A 21581-nucleotide genomic window follows, 5' to 3' on the forward strand; every position below is an offset into this window, starting at 1 on the left:
GAGTTAATAAAGTCTCCATACAAACATGGTTTCTTTTTTCCTTTCTTGAGTAAGGCAGCTCCAAAATGCAGGTGTTTCAGCCTAGCTCAGTTCTTCGTGTGGTGGTGGGGCAGCCAGCGGAAAATACGGAGCTTAGGGGTTGGTAATGTTCTCTAGTGGTGCCGTGATTGGCTCAGTGTTCTGTCAATCATTGGGACACTATGTCACTGCCAAATCTAAGGGTAGAGCTAAAAAATGCAAGCCCCTTGGGTGCTGCCGTAGAGTTACATTAGAAGTGCGTATCCAAGAAGGCTCAAGGTCATTGGCCACAGATAAAATATGTAAAATCACATTATATCTACAGTAGCTTTGATTGGGCTAATCATGTCAACATAATACTTTCAAAATCTTAGCTAGCACTCATCATCATGAATCAAGTCGACAATCTACTGGCAAATCCTTTTTAATCCTTATCATATGATGAGAAATAATGAAGTGAATTTATAGATAAAACGTATCAGTGCTCATCGGCTATTGGATATAAACATTACACAACAAGTTGGAAATCACAAATTCAACAATGAGTGGTTTTGAAAGGAATCAGTGACTATCTGTGAACATTTCAAAGCAATCGCTAGCCTGCTATTCAGTGGAGTGGGTGTGTGGGTCTCTTTTTCCAAGTGTAAAATGATAAACATTCACCTTTGGCCATGCTGTCAATCCTGCATGAACTCAGAACTGGGAAATCTGACTTGAGTGAGATCAAGACAACTGGGAACTCAGGAAAAAAATGAGCTCCGACTGGGAAACTACGTTTTGAACGGTCATCCAACTCAGAATTGTAAGTCGGGAACTCGGGCCTCTTTCTAGAGCTACGACCTGATGATCACTGAAGTCATCATGATTGGACCTTGTATTTATCCGAGTTCCCAGTTGTCTTGAAAGCAACATATATCCAGAGAATGCCAGACTTTGATGACAAACCGCCGCGACACCTTCCTGTTCAAGTGAGCACAGCACAACAAGGTGAGTCCAAAAATGTCTTGCATGCCACTGCATAAATGCTGTAATATGCCAGGGAGATATTTATACTGTAGCCAAGAAAGTAATACGAAGTGTATGTTGTGTAGTAAGCTGTTAGTAGCCCATGTTCCTCACCCTAATAACTTGCTCTATTTCCAACTCTTAATTTTGCCTAATGTTCTGACTTGGTGGTGCACATGTAGCCTATAACCTGTTTTAGAGAAATGTAATCACTGAATACTGTAAGAGCTTCATTGCTTATATGCCCCCTTTATTTATCCTACGGTTCTAACTTGGTGTACAGGGAAAACACTTTAAGAATGGCCCATGTTCTGAATTCTGTCGCTATACATTTCAGAAGTGCTAAACAAATATTTATATTGACTATGTCCGTCCTAGCTTGCTCATTAAAGTTTTAATCGAAATTGCCTCTTATCCTCTTGTCGTCCCCTTATGCCATAGTTTGTACATCTCAATTGTCAGTAGAAACCACATTTGTTTAAGCAAGTCAGCCATATCAGCTATGTTTTTTTTAAAGGCAGTAGATTAGGCTGAATGAACTGTTTCGCTGCCAGACAAGGGTCCGCTGATAGCCAGATGTAGCATTGGTAAGGTGTTCGGACTGCTGTTGGGACTTTGCTGTTGGGACAGATTTTTGTGGGCACCGTTTGTCACCGTTATAGTGCAATTAATGTATTGTTTAGTGTTGTGTTGTGTAGTGGCTTTACTGGCATGCATCCCCCCAAAACATTTTTGGGTTTACCCCACCAAGATTTACATGCTAAAATTGCCACTGGTCATATTGATATGATTTTCAGTTTGCTTCCATATGACTGGTTTCACATTGGTCTCATAAGGAAAAATTATCTAAATTGCTATATCTATTTACAATCCCCTCCTCCAAACAGATTACTAATTTACCTGGCTCTAATTTACCTGGCTTACCAATAGCTCTTATCAATTTATAAATTACAGGAACCGGAAGGTTCGCGCGACCTTATTCATGGTTTCCTCGCGCGTGAAAGTGGTGAAAATATGAGAGAATTAAGTCAAGGTCAGATTTGGGCGTATCGGTAAACATACCTCGCTAACCCTTTAATTTCTTAGATCTGCACTAATAGAGGTTGAATAGCATGCTATTCAAGGTCAGAATACGCATAGAGAGAAAAGTGGATAAAAAGGGAATTAAAGGATTTATTTGCATTCAATTTATCTCAGTATTTGTATTGTATACAGTAGTTTTTGCTTATCTTTATTAATGGTGCCAGTCATTTTAGAGGTGATTGTACATGCATGCGCACATGCACACACACACAGAGCCCACACAGCCCGCACACAGTCCCTTTGAGAGTCACAGTCTTCTGAAATGATGCCACCGGAATTGAGCAGGGAACATGTACTGTCCTTTCATAAAGGCATGTTGGCTCCGAGATGAATTGCTGTAACCCAAATGGCTGTAGCCTCTCTTCTGTGCAGCCACAATGGCAAGTTCCCACTGTCACGCCCTGATCTGTTTCACCTGTCCATGTGATTTGTGTTTCCTGTCTCTCTGTGCCAGTTAGTCTTGTATTTCTAAGTCAACCAGCGGTTTTTCCCGTTCTCCTGCTTTTTGCATTCTCCTTTTTCTTGTCCTCACGGTTTTTGACCTTTGCCTGTTTCTGGACTTTGTACCCGCCTGCCTGACCATTCTGCCTGCCTTGACCACGAGCCTGTTTGCCACTCTGTACCTCCTGGACTCTGATCTGGTTTTAAAATTTTTGCCTGTCAACGACCATTCTCTTGCCTACCCCTTTGGATTAATAAACATTGTAAGACTCCAACCATGTGTCTGTATTTGGGTCTCGCCTTGTGCCTTGATACCCACTCCATTTTATCTGGTGAATTTGGTGTTCTACTTCGGAACCAGAATTGAACTTGTAATTAAATCTATTCATCACCGGACCACTACTGAGTGATAGGCCGTCAAGATATAGAAACCGCGCTATGGAGTAATTACCTTTTTTTCCCCCGGTTAAAAATAGAGAACTATCACCAAGCAGCACCAGCTTTCGAAAACGACCAATACAAATCATCCCTCTACCTGTTTGTTCATAGGTTCAATAATGCCTCTTAAGGCCTCTTGCTATGCCGTCTTTGTAAATAGAATATGTTCTTAATGGACTTGCCCGGTTATATAAGGTATGATCAAGTGTTTGGTGAATGTAGCTTCCTGAGAAAGGTTCTGAAAGAACATTATTCAATATTAAATGTAAGGCACGGTAAGTGACACTGCTATAGAACTCAACATTATTCTCCACATTCTCCTCAATTCAAGCTGATTCAAACGCATGTCCTAAATAATTGGCATTGTTATAGTAATCTTATTTCTGGGATAGGAACTTTGCAGTAGTAAGCACAGATGTACACTATTGCCAAGGGAGTGATCGACTCTCAATTAGGGATCTCCGCCAGAATAACAAATTAATTTCTGCCTGTCGCCATGTTACGTCCATATGTTTATGTTGTGACAATTAGTACATGTACTGTATCACCTATGGACCACACACTAAAGTAGTTTTCAAACAATTATAAAACAACAAATTGTTGGAAAGTGGTTTTATCAATGTTGCCTGCCTATGCACTATTATGGATTATACAACGGGTGGGTCTAATCCTTGCTGTCTATCTCTCCCACATTTGCAAAATGTTTTCAATATTCAAATTCAATCTCTAGCTGTCCCATAGTAATTGTAATGACCCTGGGTTTATAAGTGCGGATATTGACTTTGCCGCTCGAGCAGGCTTTTGGGGCACAGTCGATAGCGCGCTGGACTTCGTGCTAGAAGGTTGAGGGTTCGAGGCCTGCTCCTTGCCTTTTTCATTACATTGGTGTCAGAAGTGATCGGACCTTGCATCCACGACAGTGCGTGTGCTTGGCCAGTGAGCGCATTTCTATAAGACGGGGAGCCACAAGCTAGCGCGAGGATGCGCTCTTTGAAAGGAGAGAGTCGTGTAATGACCCTGGGTTTATAAGCGCGGATATCGACTCTGCCGCTCGAGCAGGCTTATGGGGCACAGTCGATAGCGCGCTGGACATCAGGCTAGAAGGCCGATGTTTCGAGGCCTGCTCCCTGCCTGTTTCATTACATAATGAACGTGTCGGGACGAGACTGACTTGCAGCGTTTCTCTGCCAGACTGGCATAATTTTTATGGATATATATACAAAGAAATGTCAATTGAAAAAACGTACAGCCATCTTTCCAGCTTCAGTTTGAAGTGATTGTGTTAGCTGTGTTGTTGGTTAACTCCTCGGAATAACAATTCTGACGAGAGAGCACATTTTCAATGCCAGGCTAAATCACGACTCATTAGCTCCTTGTTGTGGATATATCCAAATAAATGTATCTAGAAAACAGCTTATGCAAATGCAGCTACATTGCTGTTATTCTGGCTGCACTTTTTGACGTGACTGTAAGTTAGCCGTAGTTGGGATAAGAACGTTGCCAATCAGTATGGCAATGGAACATTTAGAATGAACGACCAGGTCGAGTCCATAGACTGAACGACTGGGTCACGTCTCTGGCAACCGAACCAATAGAACAAATGACCAGCCGACTTGGGTAGCTACCCTAGATTTGTATGGGGACTATATCTTGTGGAAGGATGAAATAGTATGAATAAATTCAGCAAAATAACTATTAATGAAAATATTTCAATCATTATTTGAATGTGTTGGTAACCCGTTGTATAAAAGTGATAATGCCCTCGAAGTCGGTGATTGGAGGATATATTGGCACGGTATACCGGCCCTTGACTTCGTCTCGGGCCTTACAACACCCGTGCCAATACATCCTCCGGCTTCTCGAGCATTATCACTTAAATATACAGTGTGTCAGACCGTGTTAGATTGAATGCATAACCATATCTATCCATCAACAACCACTTAGTTATTGACATCATTTGCTGATGTCAGTGACGGCATTTCTGCTGTGGCTAGCTGTTCTCTGTTGTGAGATGACAGGTTACATCTACAATGCTATGCACACTAACATGACCCAAGTGACACCTGGACATGAACGTTTTGAATATGAAATAACGTGTGTGTCTATCAATCATGTTGTAATTACAGAATGAAAAGTAAATGGTAAGACTACTTATGGAAATTGGGAAAGAATGATAGACAAATTGCGTTTGAGGTGTTTGCTAATGGAAGAAGTTGTCGGAAACCAGAGAGCTGACATTTCACCAAACAAATACAGAGGTGCTTTTAGAAGTAAACTGACCTTAGATCAGGTCTCAGGAAAGAAATATCCGCCCACACATAGGTATCTTTAGAGATAAACTGACCTGACGTCCCCAGGATCCTCTGTCACCAGCACGTCAGTCTTGCAGCTGGCGATGGGGTTGATTGACAGCTCCACCGGTGGCACCACAAAGCTCTTACTCACTGGCAGCCACAGACCCTGGCCCAGGCTGTAGGACGACCTGCGTTGACACAGAGACAACGAGATGTTTAAGTGTCAAAAAAGACGACAACGTCCTCAGCCTCCATATTGAACAGTCAGCTAAATGTAAATCAGTCAGCATTATGACAGCTGGTAAGGGCTTGTCCTTTTGACGTTGAGCCAATGTCATAATTTACCGTTTTTCTTTGTTGTCAATGCCATCTGGATCGATAGCAATGTGGAGGTGGCATCAAAATGCATATAATTAAATAAAGTTTAGCATTAAACTAAAAAGCTAGTGCTTACATGAGGAAAGTTGAGATAAGAGGATATTGATCCATGCTACTGTGCACAATGTTAAAAATAAATTCTGACCACCTGACCAATGCTATGTTCCATCAGTATCATCCGTCATTCAACAGTGCTACAGCAGTAACACTATACCATATTACACAATTATCATTAAACATTTTACATCCAGTTTATGACTGTTAATCTCTGTGTGTAAACTCTAAGTGTGCAGTTTGATTGCTGATCAAGCACCAAATGTTCTCTGAAAAACGTGGGTCATTAGCTAGAGCTGCAAATGTTTCTTTCTGCTAATGGACCTGGGAATATGAAGTGAAAATGTGCTAAATTGTGGGCTCAATCAAAACTGCCTTTCCATTCATTATCGGTGAATAAGAACAACAACCATAAATAAGGTTAAAACGGAAGTCTTGAATACAAAGGTAATAACTACATTTCAGAGAATTGTATTAAAATCTAATGTATATTGTGTATCATTATCAAAGACTGAAATATATCTACTATGAATCATAACATCTGCTAATGGTTTACTCAGTGTGGCTTAGGGTGGCTGTCATGGGCCTTATGACTGACGTTAAACCCTTGCCATCCCAGAATTATGATATGGGGACTTCAGCCAATATCAAATTTTATAAGCTCTTTGTCAGTAGTCCTTTAGAGAGGTGCTCGGAGGAGTGGGCAGCGTGCCACCGGCCTTGACCTGGGATAAAGACAGGAACACAATGATTCAGGCCTGATCAATAGCCATATCCACTCATAAATAAGACACTGACGGCCAGTCCCCCGCTCCCTCCGACCTCTCACTCTGGAGCCCATTGATCGGCCCCTGCTCCTCTCCACATCCATCACACACACACCGGTAGGCTTTACCAAAGATGTGTGTATGTTTGTGTGTGTGCTGAGTGTGTGTGTCTGTTGGTGGTGCTAGTGTGTGCATGCAGGAGAGAAGCAGAAAATGATAACATCTCAGGTAAGTAAAATTAATATGAATTATTCTCAGGATTTTTTCCCCCCTAAACGTCCACACCAGGCATTTGATGATATCAGGGAAAACAGCTTATACATGAAAAGTTGCGTATAGATCTGTAGGGATTCTGACAACAGTGTGACTGAAAGGCGAGATGTGAAATATAATGATGTATCTCATCTGCAAGGCAGTGGCTCCGAGCTACAAATTCATCATAGGATTTACGATTATTATGCGGTGCCATAATAACTCAGTCTCATTTCATAGTATTTACTCGTTCACCCTTGTTGTTGTTGTAAAATACCTACTCTGACACCTCTTTCTGGAGTGATCATGACCTTCCCAATTAGAACACACCCAGAAGGGACAAAGAAGAAGTACAAAGTAGAAAGCAGGGTTCTGTAGCCCTTGGAAGGCTCTAGTGACTGGCACAGCTGCATCTACCTGTATGGTGCCTTTGTGTTAACACTACTCGGGAAAATGTCAGAGAGAATGTCCCTGTCAGGAGAAGCCCTGGCACAAAGACAGGCACTAAAAGCACTTGAAAGCCCTGTCCATAACATCCCCTCTGGCTATTTCTTAACAGGGCTTCACACTGTACATACAGCTGCCTCTGGGGGTGTGTGTGCGTGCGCGTTGTGCGTGCATGCGTGTGTGTGTGTGTGTGTTTGTGTGCATTTGTACACGTGCATCTGTGTATGTGTGTGTTAACTATTGTGCTCAGAACAGGCACAGAGGCAGGTGTATGGAGAAGACAATCGCACGGTCCCAGTTCCCATAGTGTGTGTTGATGGCTGGTAGTGTATACATCCCTGGTTCCCTGACTTCAGTGTAGTTGACTGGAAATACATTATTTTGGCAGACCACCAGCACGCAGGCGAGGGTGCTTGGATTCACATGTCTCCTCACCTGAAGATCTTTTCTGGAGCTTGCTCCCCTGTGACGAGGTCATAACCCTTCTCCAGGTTGGTGTAGGGCCAGGGACTGGGGAGAGAGCAGGGAAGCACATTTATACACAATACACTGAACAATGCACATTTATTAACACACTCCTTATACATTCATGCAAGAACAAAACGTTCAAAAATTTAAGTTAATGCAATTCTCTAAATTTCTAAAAGTCAGAGGCGGGGAAATGTTAATACTCCATGCAAAAATACCTGCACAGTACAAAGCAGTTGCAAGGTCATGCTATACAATATTGTCTGGCTTTAAATACCAAAGATTATCCTCCATTGCTCCTGAATTGGTGAAGAGGGATTGGATCTGTGATTGGCAGGTAGGGACTGAGTCCAACTGATGATCAGGGATTTACATAGCTAATGGGGGCTGGTATTTTATTTGCCCAGCTGTTGAGCTAGTTGAGTTAATTAGCATGCAGTCCAAGTCAGGAAGAGGGCTTGCACTTGACTGGGCACATGGCGAGGTGATGGAGGCCTCATCTCTCGCTACCGCTCTCTTTCTCTCCTTATACTTACTATCATTCCCTCGCTCCATCTCCTTCCCCGCTCACCCTTTGTTTCCCTCCCTCGCCCTCTCACTCTTCCTCTCCTGTCCTCTTCTCCTTTTGTCTCATCAGTGAGGTGACAGTCCGTGTGTAGGGCAGAGCCGGCTGGACTTACCCTTCGTTGCGGCCCCAGTTGCTGCGAACACAGAGGTGTTTATGCACCGGGTCGGGAGAATAGCCCTCGTGACAGCTGCATTCTCCTGCGGGAAGGGAGGGAACAAAGTGACAAATACATGTATCCACATGTCATACATCAGCAGGCAGGCCCTGTCCAATAATCAGTTGGCACCGGACATAATTTGGCAGTTACTGCTCAACCTCCCGCCCCTTCTCTAATTATAGCTAGCCTCACCTCAATCTCCACCTCAGACATGCTGAAACTCTAAACTGAAGTCAATACGCCCACCTAAAACCTTAAGACTCCCTTCTCCACCCCTGCCATGTTCTGATTAACTAAAAAAGTCAGTCTTACCATTCTAGAGACAGTTGGACTTTTTTTTGTTAGAATATTTTTGTTAATTATAAAACAGTTTTAAAACAAAAACAATCCACTCAGGCCGTGTCTACACTTGACACTTACATGTGACTCCTGCTATCAGAATATGTATATTGAATTGAAACGGTCTAGACCAAGGTCTAGACCAAGGGGGGGAAAAGTAAGGCCCATATCCGGCCCGCCGGGCACTTCAATCCAGCCCGAGAGATTTTTTTCTCTCCCCAATTTCGTGTTATCCAATTGGTAGTTACAGTCTTGTCCCATTTCTAAAACACCTGTACGGACTCGGGAGAGGCGAAGGTCGAGATCCTTTGCTGTTGTTCTGGGATTAATTTGCACTTTTCGCACCAAAGTACGTTCATCTCTAGGAGACAGAACGCGTCTCCTTCCGGAGCAGAATGATGGCTGTGTGGTCCCATGGTGTTTATACTTGCGTACTATTGTTTGTACAGATGAACGTGGTACCTTCAGGCATTTGTAAATTGCTCCCAGGATGAACCAGACCTGTGGAGATCTACGATCTTGGATGATTTCTTTTAATTTTCCCATGAGGTCAAGCAAATAGGCACTGAGTTTGAAGGTAGGCCTTGAAATACATACACAGGTACACCTCCAATTGACTCAAATTATGTCAATTAGCCTAACAGAAGCTTCTAAAGCCATGCCATAATTTTCTGGAATTTTCCGAGCTGTTTAAAGGCACAGTCAACTTAGTATGTAAACTTCTGACCCACTGGAATTGTGATACAGTGAGTCATAAGTGAAATAATCTGTCTGTAAACAATTGTTGGAAAAATTACTTGTGTCATGCACAAAGTAGATGTCCTAACCGACTTGCCAAAACTATAGTTTGTTAACAAGAAATTTGTGGAGTGGTTGAAAAACAAGTTTTAATGACTCCAATCTAAGTGTATGTAAACTTCAGACTTCAACTGTACCTGAAATAGTACTCATCTAGTTCCACCCACTACATCTCAAATCCTCTAATTCCCACTCTCTCCATCTTTAACAATGCTCCTCTAAAACAAATCACCCTGCTCTACCACCACCCATTCCCCAACCCTCTCTCACCTGGCATCATATGAACTTCAACCCCTGTACCCTCTTAATGACACCCATCAAAGAAAAAAAGCATGTATTTACCTCTACAACGCATCACACATCTGCAGAGGCCTTATAGTGTAGATATGAAATGCTTATTTCCAAAATGATAAAAAATTTTCACATTTGTGTTTTTTCATCATAAATTATTACCTTCATGTGTGTGTAAAACATTACTGTTTGCAGATTTTTAATTCATAGATTTGAGATGAAAACGTGTTTAGCTGGAATGGAATGTTTGTTATCCTGTATAATTAATTTCTAAATTTCTTTATTAAAAATGTAGTTTTTTGTTACATTGGACTGTGTAAAACCTAGCAGTAACTAACTGTATTTCTCTGAGTGAGGTGGATATATATAGCATTTTGCAAAAAAAACATTATTATTTGTCCCTCTAAAATGAAACCATCAATTGATTTTTTAGATAAAATTATACTAAATATATTCATCACAAAATAATGTACTAAAATGCAAGGTTTTGCATTGAAAGTGTACAGTAGCCTCAACAGCACTCTGTAGGCTGGTGTAGCCGGAGGACAGCTAGTTTCCGTCCTCCTCTGGGTACATTAACTTCAATATAAAACCTAGGAGGCATGTGCTTCTCATCCCCTTCCATAGACTTACACAGTAATTATAACTTCCAGAGGACAATAGTTGAATAATTTAAGTTGAACAAATTAATTTCTGACAAAATTAAGGAGAAGCAAGAGAGAGAGTGACATTTGAAATGTCTTTATAGTGTAATGTTTACAGTAAATTTTTTTATAGTTTATATCACTTTTAATTATCTATTTCACTTGCTTTGGCAATGTAAACATATGTTTCCCATGCCAATAAAGCCCTTGAATTGAATTAAGAGAGAGAGATAGCTATATATGTTTTTTTTCCATGCGGCTAGCTAGTTTAGCCTACTCAAACACCTGGCACAAACAGAGAGGCTGTTACCCAGCTTGCTATAGCTATCCAACATTGGCACTCTTCCAAGTCAAGGTAAGTTTTGGGTTTTATTAATTTATTGCCACGGGCCTAAACTGCTTGCTAACTGTACACTGCAGTGCATGATTATAGCGGGTTTACTAACGCGTTAGTTCTAGTAGCTATGTTGACTTGACGTTAGCTAATATGGTGACAATGATGTAGGCTATGTGTAGCGGTTACGATGTGATGGTTTAGCATGGAAAGTTATTTTGCCTGGTCACAGACAGCGGATGTTTTGTGCACAAGCAAAGGGAAAAAGTGAGAGGAGGAGAGAGCACGTAAATGCGAAAAGGAATTATCCAACAATCAAAGGGATCACGCTGTTTGTAAACATATGATGAGATGACAGGCTATTTTATTAAATCGATTACCTAGTGTTTAATTGATTAACGTGATTGAATTAAACTATGTGTCACAACTTCCACCAAAGTTGTTTCCTCTCCTTGTTCAGGCGGCGTTCGGCGGTAGGCGTCACCAGTCTTCTAGCCATCGTCAATCCACTTTTCATGTTCCATTTGTTTTGTCTTGTTTTCGTTCACACCTAGTTTCCATTTCCCTCATTATTTGTTGTGTATTTAACCCTCTGTTCCCCCCATGACTTTGAGTGGGATTGTTTATTGTAAGTGCTTGTGCACTTGTTTACTGGTATGCGTCGGGTTTTTTGTACCCATATTGTGTTGTATTTTTATGCCGTTGGTTTTTGGATTAAACTGTTCTGGCTACTACATAGTTCTGCTCTCCTGCGTCTGACTTCCCTGCCACCAGTTACGCACCCCATTACAGAATCCCACACCACCATATGGAGTCAGCAGGAGCAGGTGCCCCTAGTATAGGGGTCGAGGAGCACGTCCAGGAGCAATCAGTTTGCGCACTGCAGTTTGCGCAAGGACGTCAGTCGGGAGTTGGCCTGCAGGGAAACCACCCTCACCTTCGACTAGCTGGTGGACCTGTCTATTCGGTTGGATAACCTGCTGGCTACCCGCGGACGTCCAGATCGGGGTCTGTCGGTTCCATCCCCCAGCACCACCGCTCCGATGCCCATAGAGCTGGGAAGTGTTGTGCGCAGGGAGACCGGAGGAGGTTCCGTCTCGTGCACCATCTGTGGCCACAGAGGTCACACTGCTGGTCGGTGCCGGGTTGGGTCCTCTGGGGATCGAGGCAGTAGGCAGGGCACTCTGGTGTCACCCCAGGTGAGCCGGCACCATTCTCACCCAGAGCCGTCTGTTGCACACATATTTTTGTATGTCACTTTTCCGGAATTTTCCCCGCGTTCCCAGCATAAGGCGCTCATCGATTCAGGCGCGGCTGGGAATTTTATAGACAAATCGTTCGCCAATAGTTTAGGTATCCCCATTGTTCCCGTGGCTGTGCCCTTCCCCGTTTACGCCTTAGATAGTCGACCATTAGGGTCAGGGTTGATTAGGGAGGCCATCGCTCCCCTGGGCATGGTGACGCAGGGGGATCACAAGGCGAGAATCAGTCTCTTCCTCATTGACTCTCCTGCGTTTCCCATGGTGCTAGGCCTACCCTGGTTAGCCTGTCATGACCCCACTGTCTCGTGGCAACAGAAGGCTCTCACGGGGTGGTCGCGAGAGTGCTCGGGTAGATGTTTAGGGGTTTCCGTTAGTGCTACTACGGTGGAGAGTCCAGACCAGGTTTCCACCGTGCGCATCCCCCCTGAATATGCCGATTTGGCTCTCGCTTTCTCCAAAAAGAAGGTGACTCAATTACCACCCCATCGACGGGAGGATTGTGCGATAAATCTCCTGGTAGACGCCGCACTTCCCAGGAGTCACGTGTATCCCCTGTCACAGGCGGAGACGGCGGCTATGGAAACATATGTCTCCGAATCCTTGCATCAGGGGTACATTCGGTCCTCCACTTCACCCGCCTCCTCAAGTTTCTTTTTTGTGAAGAAGAAGGAGGGAGGTCTGCGCCCGTGTATTGATTATCGAGGTCTAAACCAGATCACTGTGAGGTACAGTTATTCGATACCTCTCATAGCCACAGCGATTGAGTCAATGCGCGGGGCGCGCATCTTCACCAAACTAGATCTTAGGAGCGCTTACAACCTGTTGCGTATCCGGGAGGGAGACGAGTGGAAGACGGCTTTCAGTACTACCTCAGGGCATTATGAGTACCTCGTCATGCCGTACGGGTTGATGAATGCTCCATCAGTCTTCCAAGCCTTTGTAGATGAGATTTTCAGGGACCTGCATGGGCAGGGTGTAGTGGTGTATATCGATGACATTCTGATATACTTTGCTACACGCGCCGAGCATGTGTCCCTGTTGCGCAGGGTGCTTGGTCGTCTATTGGAGCATGACCTGTACATCAAGGATGAGAAATGCCTGTTCTTCCAACAGTCCGTCTCCTTCCTAGGGTACTGCATTTCCACCTCAGGAGTGTAGATGGAGAGTGACCGCATTTCAGCCGTGCGTAATTGGCTGACTCCCACCATGGTAAAGGAGGTGCAGCAGTTTCTAGGGTTTGACAATTACTACCGGAGGTTTATCCGGGGTTTTGGTCAGGTGCCGTGCTCTCTCAGCGCTCGTGTACGCCACCAAAGCTCCGCCCCTGTGCCTTCTTCTCGAGGAAGCTCAGCGCGGCGGAGCGAAACTATGACGTGGGGGACCGGGAGCTGTTGGCTGTCGTCAAGGCTCTGAAGGCATGGAGACATTGGCTTGAGGGGGCTAAACACCCTTTACTCATCTGGACTAATCACCGCAATCTGGAGTACATCCGGGCAGCGAGGAGACTGAACCCTCGCCAGGCAAGGTGGGCCATGTTTTTCACCCATTTTGTTTTCACCCTCTCTTACAGACCAGGTTCCCAGAACGCCAAGGCAGACGCACTGTCCCGGCTGTATGACACAGAGGAGCAGGCCGTGGATCCCGCCCCCATACTCCCGGCCTCCTGCCTAGTGGCGCTGGTAGTGTGGGAGCTGGACGCGGACATTGAGCAGGCGCTACGTGCAGAGACCACCTCCCTCCCTAGTCCCGCTGGGCGACTGTACGTTCCGTCTGCTGTCCGTGACCGGCTGATCTATTGGGCCCATACGTCACCCTCCTCTGGCCATCCAGGCATCGGTCGGACGGTGCGCTGTCTGAGTGGGAAGTACTCAGACAGCGCTCCGTCGTTCGGCGGTTGGCGTCACCGGTCTTCTAGCCATCGTTGATCCACTTTTCATGTTCCATTTGTTTTGTCTTGTATTCCTTTACACCTGGTTTCAATTTCCCTCATTATTTGTTGTGTATTTAACCCTCTGTTCCCCCCATGTCTTTGTGTGGGATTGTTTATTGTAAGTGCTTGTGCACTTGTTTTGGATTAAACTGCTCCGGCTACTACCTAGTTCTGCTCTCCAGCGTCTGACTTCCCTGCCACCAGTTACGCACCCCATTACACCATGATTGAATTAAACCATGCAACAATGAACTCATTATTAACCTAGGGCACCACTAAAGAGTGTTTATAGAGCTGCTGTCTTCTGAATAAACTCTCTTAAAGATCTGAAGATCTTTTACAGTGGCTTGCAAAAGGTGGAAGGTGAACCTCGTCTCAGTCTCAAATCTCTGGAAGACTGAAAGGTTTCCCTCAAGAATTTCCCCGTATTTAGCGCCATCCATCATTCCTTCAATTCTGACCAGTTTCCCAGTCCCTGCCGATGAAAAACATCCCCACAGCATGATGCTGCCACCACCATGCTTCACTGTGGGGATGGTGTTATCGGTGTGATGAGAGGTGTTGGGTTTGCGCAAGACATAGCGTTTGCCTTGTCGGCCAAAAAGCTACATTTTAGTCTCATCTAACCAGATTACCTTCTTCCATATGTTTGGGGAGTCTCCCACATGCCTTTTGGCGAACACCAAACGTGTTTGCTTATTTCTTTCTTTAAGCAATGGCATTTTTTCTGGCCACTCTTCTGTAAAGCCCAGCTCTGTGGAGTGTACGACTTAAAGTGGTCCTATGGACAGATATTCCAATCTCCGCTGTGGAGCTTTGCAGCTCCTTCAGGGTTATCTTTGGTCTCTTTGTTGCCTCTCTGATTAATGCCCTCTTTGCCTGGTCCGTGAGTTTTGGTGGGTGGCCCTCTTTTGGCAGGTTTGTTGTTGTGCCATATTCTTTCCAATGGATATAATGGTGCTCCAGGGGTTGTTCAAAGTTGATGATATGGTTTTATAACCCAACCCTGATCTGTTCTCCACAACTTTGTCCCTGAACTGTTTGGAGTGCTCCTTGGTCTTCTTGGTGCCACTTGCTTGGTAGTGCCCCTTGCTTAGTGGTGTTGCAGAGTCTGGGGCCTTTCAGAACAGGTGTATACAGTTGAAGTCGGAAGTTTACATACACTTAGGTTGGAGTCAACCACTCCACAAATGTCTTGTTAACAAAGTATAGTTTTGGCAAGTCAGTAAGGACATCTACTTTGTGCATGACACAAGTAATTTTTCCAACAATTGTTTACTGACAGATTATTCACTTATAATTCACTGTATAACAATTCCAGTGGGTCAGAAGTTTACATACATTAAGTTGACTGTGCCTTTAAACAGCTTGGAAATTTTCTGAAAATGCTGTCATGGCTTTAAAAGCTTCTGATTGGCTAATTGACATCATTTGGGTCAATTGGAGGTGTACCTGTGTATGTATTTCAAGGCCTACTCAAACTCAGGTCCTCTTTGCTTGACATCATGGGAAAATCTAAATTAATCAGCCAAGACCTCAGAAAAATATCATAGACCTCCACAAGTCTGGTTCATCCTTGGGAGCAATTTCCAAATGCCTGAAGGTACCACGTTCATCTGCACAAACAATAATACCCATGTATAGACACCATGGGACCACGCAGCCGTCATACCGTTCAGGAAGAAGACACGTTCTGTCTTCTACAGATGAACGTACTTTGGTGCGAAAAGTGCAAATCAATTCCAGTACAACAGCAAAGAACCTTGTGAAGATGCTGGAGGAAACAGGTACAAAAGTATCTATATCCACAGTAAAACAAATCCTGTATCGACGTAACTTGAAAGGCCGCTCAGCAAGGAAGAAGCCACTGCTCCAAAACAGCCACAAAAAAAGCCAGACTACGGTTTGCAACTGCACATGGGGACAAAGATCGTACTTTTTGGAGAAATGTCCTCTGGTCTGGTGAAACAAAAATAGAACTGTTTGCCCATAATCACCATTGTTATGTTTGGAGGAAAAAGAGGGAGGCTTGCAAGCTGAAAAACACCATCCCAACCATGAAACACGGGGGTGGCAGCATCATGTTGTGTGGTTGCTTTGCTGCAGGAGGGACTGGTGCAATTCACAAAATAGATGGCATTATGAGGGAGGAAAATTATGTGGATATATTGAAGCAACATCTCAAGACATCAGTCAGGAAGTTAAAGCTTGGTCGCAAATGGGTCTTCCAAATGGACAATGACCCCAAGCATACTTCCAAAGTTGTGGCAAAATGGCTTAAGGACAACAAAGTCAAGGTATTGGAGTGGCCATCACAAAGCCCTGACCTCATCCTACAGAAAATCTGTGAGCAGAACTGAAAATGTATGTGCGAGTAAGGAGGCCTACAAACCTGACTCAGTTACACCAGTTCTGTCAGGAGGAATGGGCCAAAATTCACCCAACTTATTGTGGGAAGCTTGTGGAAAGCTACCCGAAACGTTTCACCCAAGTTCAACAATTTAAAGGCAATGCTACCAAAAACTAATTGAGTGTATGTAAACTTCTGGCCCACTGGGAATGTGATGAAAGAAATAAAAGCTGAAATAAATCATTCTCTCTACTATTATTCTGACTTTTCACATTCTTAAAATAAAGTGGTGATCCTAACTGACCTAAGACAGGGAATCTTTACTACGATTAAATGTCAGGAATTTTGAAAAACTGAGTTTAAATGTATTTGGCTAAGGAGTATGTAAACCTTCGACTTCAACTTTATTTACTGAGATCATGTGACATATCATGTGACACTTAGATTACACACAGGTGGACTTTATTTAACTAATTATGTAACTTCTGAAGGTAATTGGTTGCACCAGATCTTATTTCGGGCTTCATAACAAAGGGAGTGAATACACCACTTTTACATTTTTTGTTGAAATTTTTTTTTTAAACAAGTTATTTTTTTTAATTTCACTTCACCAATTTGGACTATTTTGTGTATGTCCATTACATGAAATCCAAATAAAATGTAAGTTACAGGTTGTAATGCAACAAAATAAGAAAACGCCAAGGGGGGTGAATACTTTTGCAAGGCACTGTACGTTGAAGTATCCTGTCATTCTTAGGAGATTGTCTATCCTTTCCTAGGTCATATACGTTTACAGCTGCAGCTGATAACTCAAAGGTCTAGGATGTATCACTTCTTCTTTAGTGAATATTAGTTAACAGTTCATACCAAGTTGCCATAATCAGCTCGTGCTGTATTCTGGCTGGTCTTGTCGAAATTCATCATTCCAGCGTGGTGATCGTCACCTCCACGTTGAGATTCATCCTTCTAAAAGTTAGAACAGCAGTCCTCCCATTTCTGTAACTAAACGTTAATGATCATTACGTGGGCTTTTGTACTGGGGAGGAGAAGGGGTGTGTTTCATCTTTCTAACCAATGTCTGTGCTCCTGTAGGTGGGGTTACTGATTGAGCATATGTTCACTTATGAAACAATTCTCTCATTTATAAGCTAAAATCATATTTTATCTTCTCACCAATAGTTTCATTTTTAATCACATTTTGATGTTAATCTAACTAGAATGTGTAGACTTTCAAAGATACAATTCTGTTGTCCTATCATCAGTAACAATCTAGCAAAACAATGACAAATCTGACATCATATTCTTTAAGTACAGCCTAGTGTTAGAGTGTTGGGCCAGTAACCGAACGGTTGCTAGATCGAATCCCTGAAATGACAAGGTAAAAATCTGTCGTTCTGCCCTTAAACAGTTCCTTGGCCGTCATTGTAAATAAGAATTTGTTCTTAACTGACTTGCCTAGTTAAATAAATGTTAAATAAAAGTACCAACAGACCCTTCCATTTCAGAAAAATGGTCTCATTGTTCAACTTTCTGAAGTTACCATCCTGTAGTCTTTCTCTGTGATAACAAAAGGGCTTTCCAAGAGTGGAGAGAGAGTTTCGGTATTTATGGTAGGCCATAAACCGGTGGGGGGGAAGAGAGAGAAAGGGGGGGTTATGACCCTCACCCAACAGGGCAAAGTCATGACACATAACAGAATTCATCCAATAGATACTCTTGTTTGTAACAGTTGGACTAATGATTACACCCTAGATCAGCTAGATGCAGGCAAGATTGTGCAGAGTGTTATTGAATGTGTCAATGTCTGTCACCTTGATTACTCAAATTTCTCTCGACCTGTGCACCTACATTGTAAACTTGAATTCATAGGCTAGGTTGTAGCAACTTCATGATGGGAATAGGGAAAATGTGAGTATGTAGTAGCCTAAACCTCTCGATGTTAAGTTGAGTTGGGTGAATGGAATATGAATGACAGTCACCTAATCTGCTGTAATAGAAATAAGGCCATTCTTCTAAAAATAATAGTCGTCCTCCTTCATCTTAAATGGCACCGACCGCCACTGATCTGTAGGAACTTAATGATTGTGGTACCATTATAAAGAACTATGTAACCTTTTATTGTGGTACATCTGGGATTTATTGATTTGATGTACACTTGAAATGGCCGGACTACCATTTCCTGATGCATCCCTCTACTATAAACACCCATTACGATTTCACTTTGGACCCGACATTTTCAAAGGCAGAAAGAAACCATTCAATGTATAGCTTGTATGGTATGACAAAAGCATTGATATGATGACAATAGAGCCTTTGTCAACATAGATACACTGAGTGTACAAAACATTAGGAACACCTGCCCTTTCAATGACATAGACTGACCAGGTGAATCCAGGTGAAAACTATGATCCCTTATTGGTGTCACTTGTTAAATCCACTTCAAATCAGTGTAGATGAAGGGGAGGAGACAGGTTAAAGAAGGATGTTTAAGCCTTGAGACAATTGAGACATGGATTGTGTATGTGTCCTTCAGAGGGTGAATGGGCAAGACAAAATATTTAAATGCCTTTGAACGAGGTATGGTAGTAGGTGCCAGACGCACCGGTTTGAGTGTATCAAGAACTACAACACTGCTGGGTTTTTCACACTCAACAGTTCACCTGTGTGTATCAATATTTGTCCACAACCCAAAGGACATCCAGCCAACTTGACACAACTGTGGGAGCATTGGAGTCAACATGGGCCAACAGCCCTGTGGAACGTTTTCGACATCTTATAGAGTCCAAGACCGACGAATTGAGGCTGTTCTGAGGGCAAAAGGGGGTGCAACTCAATATTAGAAAAATGTTCCTAATGTTTTGTACTCTCAGCATATATGCCAAGGATAAGGGGGTGGTGCTTTGAAATGGTATATTTAAATAACATAGCATAAACAGTGGAATGACAAGTTATGACACAAAGAAAGCAAAGGTGTAAAGCATAAAGTATAAAGCCGCAAACACTGTATCTACAAAACTCAACAACAAAAAACAAAGAAGTAACACAGTCTTAAAAAATGGGAAAAGAGTCAAAGGAGGCTAATTATATTCATTGTATTCTCTTCCCCCCCTTTCATTTCCCACCCTCCATGTTTTTAATCCATACAGAATCAAAGTAGTGTTAAAGCGCCAGGGGTTTTCTGCCCATGCCTCAGGGTGCTGATTTATGATCTGTCAGAAGATATGAGGCGGCAGATTCATAAAACACAAAAACAAATAGAAAAAGCAAACATTGAATGAGGGGAAAGCTCCTTCTGTGTCTCCTGCCATGAAGGCATTATCGCTGCTCTGTGGTTTACCTCTCACCCTGACCCAGCCGTGAGTTTACTGCATAACATTGTGTTTGTGAACGCTCCTCCGTCCTTACAGAAATAAATTGTTTTCTATGCGCCTATGGAACATTTTGACCAGTGGAGAGAGGAACAAATGCAGGCATTATCGCTGCTTTGTGATTTAAGCTACTGTCTCATCCACCCCAGCCGGAGTCCACTCCTAAATGTTTCCTTCCTGAACGTTGCTCGGTTGCTACAGAACAATGCTCAGTGTTTTGCTGTAGGCCTATGTAACACTTTGAGCGAGGGATTGAGTAACAAATGTCTGTTGTTAAACGACCCCCGCTAGGTGCACTTGAGTCTTACAAAAATGCTGACAAGAACATGACGATGCCATTGTCATCTTACTGCGGTTCAATTCTTTCTCATTGAGAATACCTTACTACTTTTTATATTCTCAACCTCACCTCTTACTTGGTGAAATGAATATGGGATATTCACTACAATTTCCCTTATTCAATACTATTTTCTTCATTAACCTCATCTAATTTGTATGGCAATGTTCAAATGGTAGTCAGAGTAAAACAGAAGACAAAACAACAGTTCTTACTCAGTAGCTTATTAACGGTTGTTTTTCAGGATAGAAACAATGATGCAGTGACTTTGTGTGTGCCATATTGCATTGGTGCAACAACATTGGAAATACAACTGCAAGGAATTGAAACAAAAGTGATGTCAGGTTATGAAACTAAAACATTTCAGAAGTAAATTGTAAACAGCATGGGTTCATTCAGGATGTAAATTGTGCATTAATTTAAATTTGGATTGCCCTGTCCAATTATTCAGCCGTCTGCATTCACACTTGGGACAAACATTGGAATTCATGCCAACAAGTCATATAGCTTGACGTTTCATTTCCAGCTAGTTTGTCTAAATGAAGCATTTCTTACATTACCTTCATAAGGGCCAGTGAGCCAACGGAGGCCTAAAATACTAAACTTGGTTGTTTAAAACAATCGGAACTATGGAAGATTGAGTCTTTAACCATTACTGCCCACACATTAGTCAACTGTATGCAACAAGACAAATGAACAATTATTAGTCACACATCAACTGGGAATATGATGTATTTATGTATTGTAAATGTATTTATGGCGCTCCTGGTATCTACAGAAGCATAACAAGAATGTGACCTCAAACTTTCTCTCCATAATCAAAAGAGTTTTGATCCTATTAGTCCTATCAGCATAAAACAGTATATTGACCTGAGCATTCAGGTTTACTGTTCAAAGCCCTTTACAGACTACCTATTCCCTCCACAACTAAATTCACAGATCAATGAATTCATGGTCACCATTGATTTTAAATGGTCGAACTGCATTTATGGAGCTTTGTGCAGGGTTCAAATGCATTGCCCCATGGTGTGAAAAGCTTATAAAATGCATAGTCATTGTGGGTTAGAGTCGGCCATAACATTAGCATTGCACAGAGTAACCCTCCTGTTGACTGGTCCCTATGGTCCCTCGGAGGGGCATAACATTGGAAGAAACATATTAACCGGAGTCATGAAATGCCATTCACATTTTATCACCAAGTCCTTAATAATTCATTAAGTGAGTTTATGAGCCGGGGACATAGCACACCGGCTAGCAGGGAACAGCTACTGCCTTAATAATGTGAGAATGTGCTACCTGATGAAAGGGAAATTGAAAGCAATTATCTCTAGCATTTCACAATTATTTATTTTAAGAACTAAATGAAATATCACTTCAAAGTTTGTATTTATGATGAATGCCTTTTTTTACGATGTTGGCATTGAGTCATAAAAGTCAAACTAATAGAAACACTGCTTTTTTAGTAACAATAGCAGGTGGTTTTATTGTAAGATGGTGCACCATGGAGAGGAAAGAGATGATGCTATCCTTCCTACAGCTAACAGCTCAGAAACGCCTT

The 21581-nt window shown here is 42.7% G+C and overlaps 1 protein-coding gene across 1 annotated transcript in view; it reads right to left on the reverse strand.

The window, feature by feature from the left end:
- Positions 1-21581, reverse strand: part of LOC115204090 (astrotactin-2) — a 525217-nt gene that overhangs the window by 302856 nt on the left and 200780 nt on the right. Inside the window, exons 8-10 of the mRNA XM_029769397.1 lie at positions 8326-8410; positions 7613-7687; positions 5330-5467 (exon numbers count right to left, since the gene is read on the reverse strand). Coding sequence (XP_029625257.1) covers positions 5330-5467; positions 7613-7687; positions 8326-8410 — 298 coding nt within the window. The remainder of the gene's footprint in view (positions 1-5329; positions 5468-7612; positions 7688-8325; positions 8411-21581) is intronic.

The sequence above is a fragment of the Salmo trutta genome, chromosome 12 (genome assembly GCF_901001165.1).
Source record: "Salmo trutta chromosome 12, fSalTru1.1, whole genome shotgun sequence".
NCBI lineage: Eukaryota > Metazoa > Chordata > Actinopteri > Salmoniformes > Salmonidae > Salmo > Salmo trutta.